The 20,962-nt window shown below is 41.5% G+C and overlaps 1 protein-coding gene across 1 annotated transcript in view; it reads right to left on the minus strand.

Annotated features, from left to right (window-relative positions):
• Positions 1–10,917: 10,917 nt before the first annotated feature.
• SPSB4 (splA/ryanodine receptor domain and SOCS box containing 4) overlaps positions 10,918–20,962 on the minus strand; it is a 79,057-nt gene continuing 69,012 nt past the window's right edge. The window contains exon 3 of the mRNA XM_066193812.1: positions 10,918–12,229. Within this exon, the coding sequence (XP_066049909.1) occupies positions 12,102–12,229 (128 nt within the window). The 3' untranslated portion in view covers positions 10,918–12,101. The remainder of the gene's footprint in view (positions 12,230–20,962) is intronic.

A 20,962-nucleotide genomic window follows, 5' to 3' on the forward strand; every position in this document is an offset into this window, starting at 1 on the left:
CCGCTCCTCACACCCGAGCCGGCCCAGAGGCGGATCCCGGCTCTGCGTGCAGCCCGGGGCGCTGAGGTGGGGCCGAGACCGGGACCCGGCGTTCTGGTCCGGGTGCTGCCGGTGTCCGCTGGGGTCTTGAGCGGTGCCGCCTGTCTCCTGGAGGGCGGGCTGCGGGTCCTGGCCCAGAGGTCCGAGGAAGGATTGGGGCCGGGATCGGGATGGCTGCGGGCGGGACGAGCCGCTCCGGGACGGGTACTGGGCTGACGCACAGTGCTGCTGCTCCGACCACGGGCAGCTGGGGCTCTGCCCAGTGGGTGGGCATGGGAGAAGAGCTGCGGTGGCGGCTCCCTGGGACGGCCCCCGGGACGCCAAACCCCGCCGCACCCGCGGCGCCGCCCGCCCCGCAGAGCGCCCTCTGGCGGACACGGAGCGGCCGTGCGTGCGCCGCCCCCTGCCGGGCACGGCCGGCGCCGCAGCGCCCCCTGCCGGGCACGGCCGGCACTGCGCCTCCCGCACCAGGGCCCTGCCCACGGCACGGCGGCGGCTTGGGTTGGCTTTGGGGCTTTATTAGTTCTTCATTTATGTTCAGGCTGAGCTTGTTAATGCTCACAAGACAAATGACAAACTCCTTCCCAAGGGTTCCAAGTGACCAACTGAGCCCAGGTCACAGAGTCCCAGAGTACCCTAAGTTGGACTCTTTTTCATTGGTGTAGGCAGGGAATTGTTTTTGAGAAAGCCCAAAGCTAAAGAACGGGGTCTGACAGAAGGAGAGGGCTTCTGTATCAAATTAAAAACACATTGGGAAAAATAAATCTGTGGAACAGCTCATTTCCTCTCCTGGACGGGCTTTTTTGTGATCTGCTGTTATTCCAACTGCTCCAATAGGATTTTCAATCCGTGGGGCTAAAATAAGCTGCCAGGTGGTGATCATGACAGAAAATAATGGGAAAATTCTCTGGGTCAGGTAGTGGAACCTCTCCGTAGTGTCCCAAAGGTCTGGCACTGCCCAGCATTCCAGGCTGGTATTTGGGGGATTCTGGCACAGTCCCTCCACTGGATCTGGCACTGCCCAGCATCCCTGAGCAGGGGTTGGGAGTCCCAGCAGAGTACATTCCACTCTTTCCTCAAGTTCTCTTTAACCAGGATAATTTTTTGGGTAGGAGGACCCAAACCCAGCAGCACTGGCTTTAACCACTTCTCACGGAATTCTTGCTGCCAAAACCCAGCCTGAAGCTCAGCTCCCCTTCCCATCTCAATTTCTCCACAAAACTTAGAGATTGGATTTGGATTTCCCAATCCAGCAGGGCAAAAATTCTGTTCTCCTCCTTGTATATCCTAATTGCAGTAATCACCGAAAAAATAATGAATAAGAATTAAAAGAATGAAGAGACAGTACAGAAGAGCTGCCAGCTCCAACCAAGGGAATGCTCAAACCCCTTACCAATGATTTGCTTTAATTAACCAATTCAAATGAACCAATTAAAACCACATTGATATGGTATTATTCTCTTTAATCGAGTTATGAATAATTATTGCAGAACATGAAAGGAACTTTTACACCCTAAAAAAGTCTTTTAAGGGATATACAGGCTGCCCTGTATCTCCTAACCAAGGAGGATAAGGAGTAAAGAAAAATCCAGACTGACATTCCTGGGAGATTTGTGCAGCTTCTTCCATCCAAAACAATCCTTAGTCTGAACACACACCTGAGAATCCCACGAACCTGTGACATCATCAATATCCTCACAGTCCTTTTTATTAAAAGCAGATTTCCATGGATAATTAATGAAATACAGAAAATTTAACTGAAATGTAAAGGAACAGTTCCCTCAGCCCAGCAGAGTGCAGCATCCAAAAGAAAATGAACAGAAGGATTATGGACTGGGATGATCACCATTCCTAAATCCCTCATGGTGGAATACCACTCTCTTTTCTAAAACACCACTTATCTTAGCAGAAAAACCCTTCAGCTTCGCTTCAATTTCATCAAGTTCTGAACTGTGACCACCATGATTTTACTGCACTGGGTCCATGCTGGAATTCTGGAAAACATGCAGGGTCTGGTCCTCTGGAAATGTTCCCAAGGAACCACACTGACCTGATCTCTGACTCCAGCCCAGAGGGAAATCTCTTCCCAACATCTCTGGCTGTTCTTGGTACATCCTGATGGTTCCCACACTGACACACAGCAGGTTCCTCTGCCCAATGCATTGGGAAGTATCCCCGAGGTGCCATAAGAAAGGAGCATCTTACAGATGAAGAGTCTTGGGATTCAGGGGATAAAAAAGTAGTTATCAGTCTTTTGCATCTCCCACTCTGTCAGCTTCAGCCTCAGGCAGACAGGGAGAGTCAGAGATTTCACAGATCCTGGTCTCACTTCAGCTTTCCTGCAGGTACAGTCTGACAGGGAGTGGGAAGAAAACAGGTCAGGATGGATAGCCTACTTCCAGATTTTGTCATAATGCACAAAGTAGAGCTGTAAAACATTCATTTCCCTGCAGACTGAGAGCTCAGAGTGGCACTAAGTTGTCATTGCTCCACTAAGTTGAAGCACAGGCTAGACCTGCCATGGACAGACTGTGTGAACCTCAGAAGTAAAAGCTACTTGGCCAATTCCATAAAATATTCCAAAACTAGGCTCCTGAAATATGACCATTTCTACTTTCACCTGGTGGTGGAAGGACGAGCAATGATCTTTCCTGATGGATATTTTGGTATCTGCAGCAAACTGCAGTGAAAACAACCAAAATCCAGTTATTTCCCACAACTGGAACAGAAAAGTGGGGAAAAAGGACACAGGTGCACTCCTGGCACCCATCACCTTGGGATCAAGCCCCTCCAAACCAACATAAGCAGAGACTGAATGACAAAGCCCTGGGGACCAAATTGCTGGGGTTTGTAAGAAAACTGATGAGTGTTATTTTGGCAGTAAGCCCAGCTGATATTTGTCTCATCAGCCAGGCACAGCAGCATCTCCAGGAGCCTGGCCAGGTGCATCTGCCAGCGGAGAGGTCCCCCCTTTCAGAGTATTCCGTGAGGTACAGGGCCATGGCACAGGATCAGCAGCACGGGCCTGGGAAAGGGCAGGCAGAGGCTCAGCAGCATTCCCAGCCTGGCTAATGTCTCCACAGCCTCACCTGTCAGTCAGCATCACCAGGATTTTTAATGCCCCTGCCTCAACCTGTTTCTATTACTCACCACACAAGGAAACACAGCAAACCCCAAGGAATCGCCGATGGCTGGGGGAAGTCCTGCCCTGTGCCTGAATGGGGGTGAGGGAGGGAAACACCTGCTCAGCTGCTCAGCTCCCTTTTAATCACACCTCTGATGGCCAGAGGAAGCCCCTCTCTAAATCTGAATTCCTTTATTCCATTACAGAAATTCATAGTAAGCTCCTAGCATGTTCCTGCATGACAGCAAAGTAGGTGTACGCCTACAAAACCATTCAAAAAGGAGCTCTGTGCAAACAGCAGAGGACTTAAGTTCTCAGAACTCATTCATCTTTGTGTACTTTGAACAGGAAAACCACAAAAGGGAAAGATCTTGATCAAATACATGACATCTGCTCTTTTTAGTTAGCTTCTCTTTAAGAAGGGATGGTGTGAACATACACACCATTACTGCAGGATATATACAGGACTGAATTTACAAAGATAATATCTTTAATGTGACTAATGCTGTACTCTAAAGGCCTGACCAGCTTTCAGGATATGCAGGCTGAAGCTTTGATCCTCAAGGCAAAATACAGCTTCAAACTCGTGATGCAAGTTTAACTTGCACAAGTTAATCAATTATTTCATCAAAGAGGTTTGTACCTGCCACACAGAGAGGGAAGATTCAGTATGTCATTAGAGAGAGGAAAGGTGGGTTCAGCAGAATACACAGGAGCTGCTGGTGGTTCAGGAATGCGAAAAATTTTAACAGGGCACAGAAAAAGCACATTTATCAACTCTCAAATTTCTGTGCAGCTTAAGAGCTGTTCAAGTTTAAACAGCTCTTAATCTGAATTTAATTTTGAACACTGGTGTTTGTATTTCAGTGAAATGTTTCTGTGTCTGAAAGTGTCCCTTCAATTTCATTCAGCTGGTCTCATAAAAGACATCATTTGACCCTCCAATTTCTGTAATTATAGCAAGACCATAAAAACTTTTTGATTCAGTAAGGAACCTCACATAAGAAAGAGAGAGTATTTTCATATTTCTACAAATAAATTCCAAAACCAGAAATCAAATAAAACTTAAAGCCTTAACTAAAAATAAATAAAAAGAGGGCATGATATAAAGCGTCCTTCCTTTTCCAAAGTCACAAAGTTGCCTGCTCCAAAGGGCTGGTATTTCAAAAGGATCAGAAGCATCTCCTCATGCCCAGTGGGATGCATATATTCAGAAGATAAATGTTTAGGAGATCTTTCTAGAGAGATAAAATTCTGGGAAAAAAAAACCCCAACCATTTATTTCACCTTTTAGTGCACAAGACACAACATCCTGGGATAGATTCCTATCCCAGCTGTCCATTTATCATCAGTTATTTGACAATGAAAAGTATTTGTTCCCACTTCTGTGGGGGATGGGAATACCAAGCAATGCAAGCAAGCAGCCTCTCCACATCTCTTTTTTTCAGCTCAGATTCAGCAGGAAGCTGGAAGTCACGGATCTCAGAGAAAAGGAAGTTTCTGTATTACAACTACAGATTCATTTATCTTATTTTTATGTGAGAGTAATCACTGCTAGTAAAGTTGTGTATAACTTTCCTTAGTGGGGAAGGTTTAATGATGTGAGAGCAACTGAAGCATGGAGCTTTAAACCTCAACATTAAGCAGCTCTGTTATTAAAATTCACATTTATTCCAATCTTGTGCAATGCTCTTGTGACAGCTCAAAGAACTTTGATCTAAAACTAATTCTTACTTTAAATACTGCTGATCCTCCTGCAAAGGCAAATTAAACCGGCCTCACAGAAGGCTGAAGCACCCACTGTTTCCCAGAGTGAGGCCGCAGTAGAAGAGTCAAGAGAAATCGCATATAAAAGGCAAACACACAAGACAAAAAGTGTATAAGCTGCAAATTAGGAATGGTCACTTGTGTCTTCCTGTGTATGTGAAGAATGAGGCCACTTGGGGGCACTGACCTGAATAACTGGACAGTTATTAAATAAAAACTAATTAGGTCAGTTCAACAGCAAGCCACCAATGTGACATGCTCAACATCCTTTGAGTGGGCTCTTGGAGTCATGAACAGTGAAGATGCTTCACTTTTTGAATAGTAAAGATGTTTTCCCCAAAGTGGATGGTGAGGAGAAGAATGAAATTACGGATTTTCATGAAGCTCAGCTTGGGGAACACAGCCTGAGTCTCAAATACCAGTCAGGTAAAATATTAGATTAGAAATGCAAGATTAGAAATGATGAATTAGTGAACTGAGTGGTTTTATTTATATCATGAAAACTTAGCGTCCATGAAAAATTGAAAAAATTGGACTGTTCTCTTTGATGTACAAAGGAAATGGTATAGGCAGGGGTGGAGGGAGAATCAGCAAATATTCAAGAACATAAAAGTTTGAGGGAGAATCAGCAAATATTCAAGAACATAAAAGTTTCTGGCACAACTTAAAATTCATCTCAGAACTTCTGGAGGCCAGCTTAATACCCAAAACATCCTTTCCTTTTCTATATGGCTTTTTCCAATGGAGGTTTATTTATGCACTTAGATGGAAGGACTTGGGAAACATTATAATACCAGCAGCACTTGAAGCCAGGCCAAGTTTACCCAGGTAGCTTAATTTATTGGGGGGAGTTTGGTTTTGGTTTGGTTCATCTCTAGACAAACCCTGATAGAATAGCTTAGAAGGATTCAAATAAAGTATAACTTCAGTCCCCAAAATAATGTCACAGGTACCTTTACTGTGCTTGAGAAGTCATTTCCAAATGCATACACTGAAATTCTGGCCCCATGCCTTACAGCTGTTCACATTTTGCTACAGAAGAAGCAGTTCCCTTGTCTGGTTTTCTCAGTAAAATGAGAAAAGGCTGAACCATTTCCATTAAAAACATTCACTAGTTTCCCAGGTATGTGTTCAGCAGTTTCTTATGTCTCTGCTAATAAGAGATTTAAGTGTGCTAGAAGCATTTTTTCATTAGAATAGTGCTTTTTCAAGTTAAGCTTACAATTTGAATAAATTTGTAAAATACCTTTTGCTTCTTAAAAAAATAGGTAAATATGGAGGAAACCAATGCAGGCACCACTGAGAAGATTCTGATCTCAGCTAGTGCCTCTCTGATGCTGGCTTGTGACTGCTATTCAAAACTGGCAGTAGCATTTGTCATACATGGGGACTGGCAGAAAAAAAATCAGCTCATTTATGTGTTTTGTTTGCTTTTCCTTAGAAGCCTGAAGACATGTGCCTTTCGTGGTGTGGCATTCAAAAGGCAGAGACACAGTACATGAAAATCCAACGTACCTGTCTCCTCTGTAAGCACCCCTAATATGTTAAAGTTAACAAAAACACGAGCTCTGCTTTTACATCTACTGTCACCCGCAGAGATCAGAGCCTATATACACCTTACAAGTTTTCGCAGCTACACAAATGAAACTGCAAGTACCTGATCCCTGACATCTGTTTTAAACAGGATTTGCAAAGCTGCCTCCCAGCAGAAACGCAGAGCCGTGAGAGCTCAGCCACCCATCACTGGCTGCAGCTGTGCTCGTGCTGCTGTCCCTGGCACAGGAACTGCCCCACACTGAGCTCTGCTTGCCAAGGCCTGGGCTCTCTCTGCCGAGGATGGCAGCTGGTTTGGGTACCCCCACATGTTCCTGCAGCAGTGCCAATGATGACAGAGCAGCTGTGCTTTTTACCCGGAAGTCAATGAATTAAGGTCTAAGAGGACAGGGTGTGGAATTGGGTGCTATTACACACAACCGCAAAGTTCAGAGACATTCAGAGGCTTCTGAGGCAGTCAGTGGTAGGGCTTGGGATGTTAAGGCTCTGCAACAAAGGTTTAGTGGGGAAGGTGCTTAAGCTTTAAACATCAACTCTAAACACCTGATGGTGATGGAAGCATAAACGACTTTTCTTTATTCCTTTCCCTTCTGAATTTACTTGTACTCTATAGTGGGGCTAGAAAAAGAAAACAAGGCAAACACTATTCTCCTAAGTACTGATCCTTTGTTCTCTGCCCCCGCCACAGTGCACCCAAATTTGCTTTAACATACCTTCAGCAGGGTTCAGCTCTGCTGCAGATGTTTCAAAATGTTTCTATTTTAGACAATGCCTGCAGAACACACTGAGGTCTCTGAAGCAACAGTTGGTAGCTCAAGAAAAAGAAAAAAACCAGGATGTGGTGGGACATCCAGGTCGGTGTGTGTTGTATATTTCCCATGGCTCTGTGTCTACAGAGAACATTTCCCAAGGAGGAAGGAGGTCTTTTGGTGTCTTCTTGAATCAAGTTAGCAAAGGGATTTCCACTTTGTGATCACCAGACATTCTTTTGAGATAAACAGAAGTGAATAAAGATCCTACATTCCTTTGAGCATACAGAATAAAAATCACTAAGACTCTGAAGGTTTATAAATGGAAAACCATCACCAAGGAACCAAGAAGTCTGGCTTCCCCTTTGAACGCTGCTCTCAGCCTCAAAGAGACACATTTTTTCGTTCAACTTTCTCACAACATTCACCTAACTACACTTGCCAGCATGTTTTGCCAAATTAGAGAAACTGCTGCAGAAACCATCTGCTTGACATTGCTTACATATAATAAAGTATGGCTCAATACAATGTATTGGAAATGTTTGGGGATCTTTACATGGGAACCAAAAGCTGCAGTGCTGACTCAGTGACATCCCGCTGATGTCAGTGGGAATTGCACCTGAGTGAGCTCTGCTGGAGCTGATACAGAGCTCGCTCTGCAGGGCCTGCCACTGAGAGGAGAACATATGGTTATAGTTTAACCATACCAACTGTAATGGAGATGAGAAGGACATTTTATAGCATTTCTGGCTTGCTGCTCTTTTATGACTATCAAAAACACTTAAATGATTTGTACACGTCTGCTCTGTAACAGCTTTTCCCAGCTCCAAGTGAACACTGAGAAAATGCTCCAAAGTTAGGTCCTACCTCAACAGCAAGAGTTTATCTGTTGATATAAAAACATGAACACCAGAGAGACTACATGTAAAGACTAAAACAAAACTTCATGATTTCCCTACAGATTGCACCACATTGTCTCTGGATGAGAATGCAGACATTTCAACACATCCCCACTCTGAGGCAGAAATAAAGCCTTTGTAGAACAGACTCTGTCAGCCTAGTAGTGGGATAGGTGTGACAGCTGCTACATCAAAGGACAGTGGCTTCTTAAATTTGACTCCAAATGTAGGTGTTACAAAATTACAGTTTCAGTAAGTGTAAAAGCTGAGTGTGTCACTCAGGTTGTAGCATCTGTGAATCATGATCACCAAAGCAGCACCTCCAGGGGGATAAATCAATTCCCCAGCCTCACATGAGTTGCAGAAGGCTGAAGAATGGCAACACTGAGAAAGTAAACAAGAGAAGCTACGATACATGTTCCCACAAATCTTAACCACAGTTAGAAGAGAAGGGATTCTGAAATGCCAATAATTCCTAGGAAGGGTCACATTAGAGAACCAAATGCAGAGTAGGTGAAACATTTCCTTTTGCAGCCCACTAATTAGCATGCAGCCATCACAGTGGTTGCAATTTGGTTGCAGCTCCCAGGTACGTGCCCTCCTCCTTCAAATACTACCACTAAACTCCTGTGTTTTGCATTACAGAGCTGCTGCTCCCCTGAGTTTACCAGCCATGGGAACACTGGGTGTGAGATCAGCTCAGCTGGTCAGAGCAGGATGCTAATAAAAGGCTGTGGGTTTGATCCCCACATGGGCCATTCACTTCAAAGTCAGACTCAATGATCCTTGTGGGTCCTTCCAACACAGAATATTCTGTGATTCTGAAATTCACTTCCACATCATGTCTAGAGAAACTGCACTCCTTTTGCTCAGGCACAGGGACACAGTGAAAGCTGAAAACCACCACATGGACTGTCTGTTTTTTCATGTGATGAAAAGCGAAAGTGGCTGGAAATTGAAAATATGAAGGCAAGGAAGATCTCACTCCAAATCTCAAAGTATTGCAGCTTTGTAGTAAGTAATCACCCTCACTGTCAGATATTCCCCAGAACGGACCTCTGGGTAGGGATCTTCCTGCATTTAGGTGGCCAGGATGAAATTCCGAGAAGTTTCAACTGCTTTGGTTGAAGGAAGGTAACAATTTAGTGTTTGACATCTGATTTGGGCAAAAGGCAATGCATGGCCACTTTATAAACGCTCAATTCCCTCCTGAAGCAGACAGTAAACAATATTTGCATTCCAGTAAAGGGAGCCTAGAGAATCAATGTGAGGGACACAGCACCCAGGCTGGAGCTCACTGGCAGAGAGGAGACTCCTCCTGCTATTCTTTGTGAGGAGGTTCTCTGACCACTTGTTTAGCCTCAATGCTTCATTCATCCTTACCTGTACTCTGTGTTTCCTATAAACCCTCTTGGAAGAAAATCCATTTGCACAGGGATGGTTAGGAAGAACACTGAAGTATAATTAATGTTCTCCACAGTGCAGTCTCCTTACAAGGCTTCTTACAAGACCAAGAAAAATGTATCAAACAGACTTTGATAACCCCCAAAACACAGCCCTAATAACATATGAAGGAGTGTATCTACCATTCAAAGAATCACAACATATAATCAGGAAACAGGAAAATAATAAAATAATTATTCCTGTAGAACTGTCATGCCTTGGAAGACACTAAGTGTTAGAAAAAATTTTTGAAGGCTAAAATAAGGATGTTTGGTTTAGAGAAATCATCACAGAAGAGGCACCAACTAAAATTCCAATGCAACTGTAAAGCAATTAGGTTAATTAACATACAGAGGCACCATTAATTTGTCTTATGATATCAATTCCCACTTTACCATAACATTAAAAATCTCTTGGCCTGGGTCAAGTGAAAGAATAGTTGTGTCACTGCAGTTATTCAAAGGAATATGAAGTCTGCAATTACACACAGCAGAACACTAATTTTAGGGAATACTTAACCTAGCATGGACTTTGGTGGTGAAAAAATAAGATCTACCAGAATTGCCATTCCTGAACAGCTGCTTACCTTGCTTATGACAGATCACTTGACACACCTTTGTTCTGCCTTTTGTGTGAACTATTGTACTTTTATAGCTCCTTCTTCCAATGTACCTACTGAGACAAAAGGTTTACATAAAATAAAGCAAATGGTAAAGGTAAGAAATGTGAATCACTGCTGCAGATTCTTCCCCTTTATAAGATTAAGGGAAGGAATGCAGTATGTACCTCTCACCTTAAGCGAAAGCAAGTCCAAAATAATTCCATGCTGAAGCTTACAGTTAAGCCCAGACAATCAAATATTGGTTATTTAACTTTTGACATCCCTGTGTTACCTTGTCCTTGTTACTTCCACTCCTGTTTGTGTGGTTGTATCTCACATTTCTCTTTTCCAGCTGGAACTGTAATTCTGTTCCCAGGGGTGACTGAGAGCAGGGCAGCCATCTGTGGTCAGTGCTTTTGCCTGGATCATCAGTGCACAGCAGTCAATCACCAACCTGCCTCAAAAGCACCAAGTCCCAAAGTGCAGCTTGGCACAGAAGGGAGGTTTTGTTCAGAGGAATCTGACCAGAATGGTGTTGAAAGCAAGAGCATGGCCATACTGAGGGTGAACGGGAAAAATCAAGAATGGGACAGGCCACTGCCTGCCATGTCTCTCACACAGGAGCCCAGAGCAGCAACCCCAGGGAAGTACCAAACACAAACATTTGCAAAGCTGCACAAGGAACTGAACTTCAGCTCTGGGCTATGAGCAGTTTTAACACTTCATCAAAGGAGATGGGAGTTTTACTTTGGACAGTAGACTTTATTAGAAATTTTCTCCTCATTCATCAGTAAATTCACATTAAAATATGCTGAAGGCAGCTCAGTCTAAACATTTGACATTCTGCCATAACAACAACTTCCAGTTTAAAAACTAGATAACTGATTCAGGCAGATAACTCAAAACATGTAAGAAATGCAAACAGAAAGCAGCATTTTAAAAAAAAGGGATGAGCCTGAAAAACTGATACATTTCAGATGGAGTTGAGGAAAAAAACAGAATCAGTCACTCCAAGATGGGAAACAGTTAAATGAGAACTCCAGACGCTAAACAGATAAATAAACATTATAACCACACATACATTAAAAAGAAAACAAAGTACTTAAGAGTTCATACCACATAAAAATTATAAATTTGTTCAAAAAAAAAAAAAAAAAAAAAGAAAGTGACAAGCTTCCTAAAATATGAATATCCTAAATTCTTGGGACAATGAGCACTTTGTTATAAACTGCAGAACTTTGGAGGGGCTAGATTTGGTCTTGAAAACAATGAACTGCACCTTACTGTTACCAAGTCCAGAAATGGATCTGACACATAAACCGTTTGTTTCCTCTCATGTTTTTAAACCACATTCTCTTCTTCTAGACAATAATCTGCTTTTTTTAAACATAAGAACTTTTAGATAGGCCTAATTATGTTAAGTACTGAACACGCAGAACTCTCAACAACTTTGCATACCAAGGTTTAAATATTTTTCCAAAGTTACTGTCAAGACTTTTCTTTTACTAATTTATTTTTATTTATTGGAGTAAAGTGTAGGAGAGAGAAAGAAAAATGAAAATCTTAATATTGAAAAATGCTCTGTCTGCATGACAGTGAATCTTGCAGGTCAGATTTTCCATTGGCATTTACCAGAGTCAACAAAGACAAACCAATTAATGTATGGGAGATGAGAATTATAGCCTTCAGGACTGTAAACACAACAGGCAACAGGTAACACATGAACCTCAATCAAATTAATGTTTTCACATTCTTTAGTAGTCCCCCACAGTGATCTGCTTTCACTGGTTCAGAAAAAAAAAAATATACATTAAAAATTAAATAACACTTAAGTGTCGATCACAAAGATTTATATTTTGCTGTAAACAATTTTCTGCCATTTGCATTGATGAAGTCCAATGTGAGGCCAGAGGGTTCTAGATGTCTTATTGGTACTGTAAATAATTTTTCAGAGACAGAGGCAAAGGTAGAATTTCTATGTCATGCAGGCGGTCTCTGCCAAGAGCAAAACGAATTGATCTTCGGCACAAGTCCATTAAAGGCAGGGGTTCCGCTGGAAAAACAGGAGAAAGAAAAGAAAGAGTTAATTTTTCACCATCTCCATTGACAGACAATGTTTTGTTTATTAAAAGAGATTCTGTATTCTATCGATCAGTCATAAAGATAGCAACAGTATTGGGAAAACCTTTGTATCTTCAGGCAATTAAGGTAATCAATAGAAGCCAAGGCAGAATTTTCTACACTTCACCTGTACTAAGGGGCTGCAAAGTTTCACACTGAGCTTCTTTATCTGCGAGGTTTAAAACAATAATGCCAAACCACTCTTCTGGCCACTCTACCAAGAATGAGAAGTTCCTACATTTCCAGATCTCAAACAAGACAGGGAGTTTCTACTGCGTTTATAACACAACATTCATCATGTTGTGTTAACATGAACTACACTGGCAACTTCTGACCTTTACATCCCAGCTCCTTCTGCATCTTAGGAACTGGAAATGGCGCTTAGGGGTAACCAAACTTGTCAGCCAACAGCGCTTTTCCTGCAACACTCTCTTAGCCTTTCTTTCTAGGAAGTCCCTTGGAAGCAAAAACTAAACAAAACACCCTCGAAAATCTAAAGGAAACATAATCTTTTCCTCTGTGAATGAATTAGTGGAGGAGGATTTGGCTGACTGGAAGGCAGAGTGTGTGTTCCCGTATGTATGCACACAAACACCCTCAAAATATATAAACAACATCTTCAGATGTCTTAAGTTTAATTTAATCAAAGTGAATTAAGTATCTGCCAGAAATGCCTCACTGATAGCACTTAAGACTGGAGAGCCAAACGCAGATCCCCCGCATTTCCAACCACCTCACCCCTATATCCCATCCTGGCCTGCAAAGCTTGCACAGAATTGCAGGAACATCATAAAATTTCCACCTAATAGTAGCAAGAATCATCTCACTGTGACTGCAGTGTTGGCATCGGAAATCCTTTTGCCACAGGAGCTGGAATAGCTGTGAAGTCTTGTACCAGTTACCGCTATCTTTAAGAATTCCAACAGATGGATTTTGTAGCATGTGCTGGCTTAAAAGGGTAAGAACTTTAAAGGAAAGTTTTATTCTTTACATGACAAAAGAGCACTAGCCTTAAAAACCTTACTAGCACTTTCAAACGGAGGGGAAAAAAAGTACTGTGCCTATAGTGTAGTGATAACATTTCATAAAGTTGACAGATTTCTTACAAGTGCTCAACACTGTACAGCACTCAGTGGTTTTACCAAGATCTGTTTTATGTGCCACGTGCAGATTTACACACACTGCCTAGTGGAAGGTGTCCCCTCATGGCAGAGGCATGGAACCAGATGACCTCTAAGGTCCCTTTTAACCCAAACCATTCCATGACTTTATTCTATAATTCTCTGTTAATCTATCAAATCTGTTAGCTGATATTTTTAAAATTACTTGGAAATAAATCATTACAAAGCACAAAATACCCAGTTAAGGACTGGTTTTATACGCTGGAATTGTCTGCTCTGGTGACACACCACTGACTTAATGGATTTTCCATCATTTATCCCAGCACCACATTTGATTTGTGTCGTCCATGGTTCACCATGATATTTCCCCAAAGTGGCTGCAAAAAAGCTTAGAAAGCATTCTGAAAGACTAAAAAGCTTTTTTAGCTTATAACCACTTCAGTGACTGGAGATGGAGTCTACTTCTTGACAATAAACCTCATTGATAATTTTACCTATCCAAAATTACAAAATAAGAGCCCTCACATTCCATGAATAAAGCAACATTTTCTCTACATCAGTGATCTTAGTTTTCATTTTTTCCACAGCAGAATTATGGATGTTAAATCCTAAGGGATGAAGCTGTAAAATTCATTAACCAGGATTAATAAGCAGGAACAAAAATAGCTCATGAGTCCTGGGACACAGTACAACACATCTTACAAGTCTTACACCATAAACAACAGTTTTCTGAGTATCTTCCCACAATCTCTGAGGTCCCATTAGGAAGATACAAAATGAGGACTAGGAGTGTTTAAAGCCATTAACTGACCATGTGGTCTCTTTTTTTCCCCTAGACAAAGGAATATGTAAAATGCAACCATCTGTGCAGCCAGGCACAGTGTTAATCCCAAACTTCAAAACACAATTTAAGGAAAGGTTAAATTATTTTTCAAGCTTGAAATGCTAAATTAATGTCTCCTGTCTCACTTCTACAGGGAATTTTCAAATGCTGAAGAAAATGTCCTCAGGTGTTTGCAACAGCTGCTAAACTGCACATACTAAATGTGTTTTTGCAACTTGAAAATTGAACTATATTCTTTTTATTCTGCCCGACAGCAGTTCAAACATACAACAAATTCAGAGCAGGTTAGTCCTACAATACTAAATAAAAATTATGTGTTCTGGGGTGCTGGCTGTAAGAACTTGAGAAAAAAATTGTAATAATAGCATTTTAAGCTAAAAACGTGCGCAGCTGTGCATAGTCCTAAATAAATAAAAATTAAAATCAGAAAAAGAAACAGTCTTAGCTGTGAAATAGTTTATGGGACAAAGGTAGAAAGTTAAAATTAAAGACTGACAATTTTCAGGCAGCCTAACTTGACAGAACCATTATTAACCACTTGGTGTGTACCTTAATGCTGGCATTCCACTTTCACCACATCTCACATTTTTACTACATATTTTACAAAGCAGGAATAAAAGTACCGTGAGTAACTCAGTCCTTCCAGAGGGGAAAGGACTGAGGATGTTGCCATGCCACCTGAAACACACACACAGACTCCATGCACCCAAAACACTCCACAGCACATTCAAACGTTCAAATCTTATTTCCAAAATGCTGTTTTCATTTGAGATCTTACAAATCCTGCTGAGAAGAGTCTAATAATGCAAGAGATGGGAAGATGAATACTCTGAAGACGCATCATTAGCTTTAACTTGGCTACAGAAAAAGCCTTTCTTTCACACCTTTAAATATTTACCTTTGAAAAACTTTTAAATTCAGGGATATTAACTGTTGGTCAGAACATTCCACTAACTCTAATGCATATTTGGTATACCAAGAGTTGTATTTTTAAAACAACTCCCAGTGGACTAGAACTGGAACATTCAAGGCCCCCAGAAAAACCTGAACTAACCATTTTTTCCAAAGTTATGTGAACTCCAGTAAAGTCCTTGCCATTAGAAAAAAAAGGAGGAATGAATTGTTGAGCTGGAATGCAAAATTGCTAAGAAAACATGATTCACAAGAATGGCTCTTTGTACTAAATTCCCAACCAGGCTAAGAAATCCAAGGTGAGACACACCAGGGCAAGGGAGCAAGCTTTGCACAGGAAACCCAGCACTTCCTCTGGGCTGCACCAGCACCGGGAGACAAACTGCAGCTTTTGGGTAACAGCTCCAGCCTGGGCCAACCCCAGCCACCTTCCTGAGCATACTTTAACTGATCACCTTCTCTTTTAAAGTTTACTCTGAGATCCCTTTATCCAAAGGTAGATCCTCGTATCTGCTACATTACAGCAAATTATTTTTCAAGAAAAGGAAAAAAAAAAAAAGAATTGAAAAAAATACTGCTTAATTGACACATCAGAGATTAATTCCTGTGTCTCCCCTTTTGGTACCAGTAGTTTAAAAAAAGTCCCATTTGCAAACCTTCCTTTCCTTACACTACAGTCACACCCAGGGGGACACTTGGGCAGTACAACCACAGCCCCTCTTACCCAGGGCTGCATTTCACCAAGAGAGCCACAATATAGCTTAAATGACTATTTAACATTATAGCTAATAACTTAAAAATCCCTTAAATATATATTTGGTTAATTACCTTAATTAAAATAGCTATTGAGTAACTATTCCGCTATTAATAACACAAAATAACTGTGTTACATACAGATTTATTCATTCTAATGGTGTCACTGCTGGGTTAAGGACAAAGGCAAAGAAACGTTTGTAACCAGACATAACCCTGAGCATTCCTCCAGTGCACATACATTTTTGAGAGCAATTTACACATCATTACCAGCTGAAAAGTTCGTTTAGTTTTGGCAACCTGTAGTTACTTAACAATCTGGCACTCCAGCAAGGCTGCCTCCTCTCTGCAAACAGGCTTTTGTAGTTGAGATAAAGTCATCTAGCGGCTGATAACACTAAATGTTATTAACTGCAATGTTACATATGGCTCACACAAAAGAGCAGCTCTTAGCAGACAACACTTATTTGCCAAATGACCATGCTATTTTTTAAAATAGATTTGTAAAGCTCTAACAGCACCTCATGTTCATGGCTTTCATTAATCTATGAAGAATGTATTTTTATCTCATATTATAAAGGCAGAGATGACTGGGAGGGGGAACCACAATGAACAAAATTAAAGCTGGGTGAAAGACAAAGAAGGTTTTCATAAGAACTGATGTCATCAGAACTTAACAAACAGCAGCATGTCCTTCTTCAGGGCCATCAGGGACTGGCTCCGTCAGACATGGTGCAAGGTTCTAGCAGTTTCTCACAGAAGGCACTTCTGTGGCCCTCCCCAGCTGCCAAAAACCAGGCTGTGCCAAATCAACACACCTGAGCACAACATTTTCTGTATTTTCTGTTTTCTTTCAACTTTCTTGCTGTTGCCCTGTTCTCCTTCCTGCTCCCTAGTCTCTACCTCTCCAAGTAGAGGTGATCTCTCCCTGCTCTGAGGGACAATCCTCTGTCCCCCACCAGGGCACCTGAGTGCCCACCGCAGACTGCAGCACGCTTTTGTTAAATCCTTTTTCCTCAATTTTCATCCCTCCTCCAGTTATTAAGACACCTGCTAAGAGGTAACGTTGCCTAAGTGTTTCCATTAGGGTGATTTAGAGTATGCAGAAATTTCTAACTACCATTTAATTATCACACACAATAAGCACACGAATATATGTAAGCCGGGAGAGTTTTCCTTCCAACCTTTGTGTCAAAGCCTAATTATTGTTTTAATTTTACACAGTACAGGCCAAATTCTTTCCAATGCATAATAGGGTACATAAATACACCCCTTGTGACATTTTTATGGCTTCCCTGATGCAACTGATGGAAAATTTGAGTTGTGTTCCTCAAATGGCACAACCTAGAGAAAGGAAATTGCAAATAATATATTAAAGAACACAGGGTATGACCAGCCATTAAAAATGCTAATAAATCTCCTAACAGCAATGAAAACTCGGACAAAGGATAGCACTTATCTATTTGCCCCACAGATGTATTTAAGCCCTGCAGCCTGAACCAGTGAAGCACCTTAGAAATCACATTTAAATCACGGTCCGGGCGATCCAGAGCAACCACTTCTCTCAAGAATTCTGCAATTCCAAAGGGCACAGCGTGATTTTCAGGAGAGCAGTGTCGTTTTTCCCTAAGTCTCAGCTTTATCCATCCGCCGCCGCCTCCCACGGGCAGCCCCTTCCCCGGCAGCTGGGAGCTTTAGCACTCGCGTCTTCCAAAGCTCACGGGTGGCAGATGGGGAGATTTTGTGTTATCAGGCACGGCTGATAAGGAGCCGCTGTCTCCAGCAGTTGTCTGCCAGCACAAATAAAGCTTTGTGCTGTCCACACCCGCCCCTTGCTTTTAGCAGGCACGGTGGGGAAGGTGAAATACAAAAACAACACAAACACCGCCCTGTATTTGAGCTCACCCGCATCCCACAAAAATTCGGCACTTGAAATTTAATATGTGAAAGCGAGAAAGGAAGGCAAGAAAGCTTGAACAGAGGGAAGGACTCAAGGGTAACCTTTCCCCCATCCTCCTCTGCATGCCTTGAGGTGGGAAGGGAGAATTGATTTACAGGTTTGTCTTTTAAGTGTTAAATGCAGTTAGGGGCAGTTCAAAACTTCAATCAAGCAGCATTTAGCAGAATTAAGCTGAAAAAGCAGCAGTGAACAAGCAGATATTCTGCAACATCATTTGTTTTCAGTTAATGCTCTCCAGCTGTGCTTTCTTGAGAGGAAAATGGTTGAAAAGCAGAACAGAATGAAAACAAACCAAAACCAAGCCCCAAAGCCAGTGGCCTCTTGTTATGGGTGGGATAAAGAATCTGTCCTTAAAGCACAAATACACAGCTCCATGCAATGTCTGTTTTGCAGTTCGGAGTTTGTAATCTCTTGGGAGGTAGACACACAACACTCAGACAACTGATCCTGACCCATGAACACCAGAGTCTAAATTCAATTAATTCAACACAAGCTTAAAATTCACTCCTAAATATTTCAATTTAGTAGGCTTAAGCATAGGCCTAAACATTTTCTTAATCATATCGGTTATAGGAGTGTTCTAAGAAAACTAATTTGCCTGTGTACATTTATAGGAAAGATGTATTTACAGTCATACACATCTATACCTGCAGCAACACCTCTGTAAAGCTCCTGTGGTCTCTAATAGTTCTTACCCTCTAGGTAGGTCTATGATCCACCCAAAAAAGGGCCCTGATCCACCACGTTTCTTATGAAGAACAGTACAAAGTCTGGCCCAGGCGAAATCTACGAGCACACCTTACTGTGGAAACGCACCTGAAAATCTGCTTTTTCTGAATTTCAACTGCTAATTTAAATGTACATGTGCGTCATAATCAATTTCCACCACCAAAACCAAGGGTATGACTCGTATTTTAAAACATTTTACTATACTATTTCCACAATTTAGAATACTAAATTGTACTGCTCTGATTCAGAAACTACAAAACAGATAATAAGGAATTTTAACAGCAAACAAGTGTCTTTTTAAAAAAATGCAGCAAAGCTGTGTAATAAATTTGTTTAGCTGTATCTTGATAAATTTGCATGGTGACAGAGAGCATAAGCAAAACCAGTGGCCACTTTCCTTCTGAAAGAGAAAGGACACATGAATTCACTCCCTATGTGCATCAGGAAAATGCAAATAAAGAGGATGGGCTGGAAAAATTTCCTTTCTGGCCTTGATTTGTTTGCTCTTCTCCTCCCCTCAGATACTTCCACATCTCAAGCTTTGCTCTTGAGCAGTGTGAAGGTAAATTGAGACAGTGGCTTCAGTGATGATTTATATGTTCTGTAGTAGCAAAGACACCAAAAATTAATAGACACTCTTTAAAACCAACTAACAAAACCATGTGCTTGACATCATAGATGAGCTTAAGCTACAACCATAGGCTCCTTGGCTCCTCCCTGATCAAACTTCCCCAAATTTACCATGTTGGGAATGAAGATTTGGCTCAGATTAATCTGTAATGTATAGTTTATAGCTTTTAATCTCAGAAACACATTTATCACCATTAAATTCAGATTGTGTGCCAGCCCATAAAGAGGGGAGTTAAAATATATCAAGGTGAGAGAAGATTAAAGCTTGGATGAGAATTTCCCTGAGCAGATGCACTGGAGTTCAAAGACAATGTTGTTCAGGGGTTATGGACAGATTTATAGACAAAGTAATAACAGAAGAAGTTGAAGGAAAGTTCAGGATTCAAGGACGAACCACTGCAGACTAGTATTGCAACAGGCACCTGCACACTGTGAGCAACATCCTGACTGAAACCTGCTGAAACAATTCCTTGCATTTTATCTCTTCATGAGATGTGCTCCATAAACGGGCATATAAAATAGCATGCATAGGTACACACTTCTAACGGCCCTTTATGTCTGTGAACAAATCCTTATTGCTCAGGAAAGGGGGGCAGGAAGCTACAGATATTTTTGGTGAACCTCTTCCAATTCCTTTAATTCATTTCCACATTTCTGCCTTAATAGCATGACAGCAGATGAGATTTCTTAGTGGGAAACCTAATCATACTAATTAGAATATCCTAAAATTCAAACTTGTACGTTTTCACAGCTGTTCTTAAACACTTTTTTTGGAGGGGGTTTAGCTAATCAAGGATGAGAGGGGGAGAGGGAAAAGGGAAGAGAATGAATGAGAAGCATGCAAAGAACCCAAAATGCTGGCACTATGTGCTGAACCCAGTGGGTCCCAGGTTTCCTGCCTGCCCCCTCTGCCCTTCTTCCATTGGCCTCTTTTTTACCTGTTGCATTTTGTGACATATTCATTGTGTAGGACAGTGAAGCACTCCCTGCCATCTTCCCTTGTACTGTGCCCAGCATGCTGAAGCCTCACCACCATTACTCCACACTACCACACTGAAATAACACACCCTCACTCAACACTTCCACTGGTTACAACTCCCATTCTCAGCTGGAACCTCACACAACAGTTTTCTGTACACCTGTTTAGTATTACACCAAAGTTGTTTACCCTAGTCAGCAATTAAATTGATTCAAAGCATCTTTTGCACCACACTACAGCTTTCTTTGAAGTTTCACCATATTGACAGGGTAACAGAACTGATGACTCACCTACTTAAAATTACTACAAATTGTGCTGAGCTGTTTAAGACAATTAATATTTGACTACATTCCTCATATCACTGTTACATGACATTTTCTCAACTACTTCAATTTAAATTACCCAGAGGCTCCAACATATGCAGATTTTCTCAAACCAAGCGAAAAAATTACAGCGACATGTCATTTAAATTTTAATGCAGTTGTATACAAGCTAATGATCTCTAGTGGAGATTTACAAACAATAGACCTGACTCATCACTTTATTATTCTAGTTTTGGTATTAACAGAATTACATTGGAATTAATCTGGAGCCATGAAGTTGCAATTAAGCTCAATATAATGAATTTGATCCCATTAGTTTAGTACCATTTATATTTTGGAGTTGCTGAAAGTGATTTTTTTTTCTTAAGTACCATAATATTCACCAGCAGAGAACGGGTACTGGAGATGATCTGA

Source organism: Chamaea fasciata, unplaced genomic scaffold (assembly GCF_029207755.1).
Source record: "Chamaea fasciata isolate MVZ Bird 193981 ecotype frontalis unplaced genomic scaffold, bChaFas1.0.hap1 SCAF_11, whole genome shotgun sequence".
Taxonomy (NCBI): domain Eukaryota; kingdom Metazoa; phylum Chordata; class Aves; order Passeriformes; family Sylviidae; genus Chamaea; species Chamaea fasciata.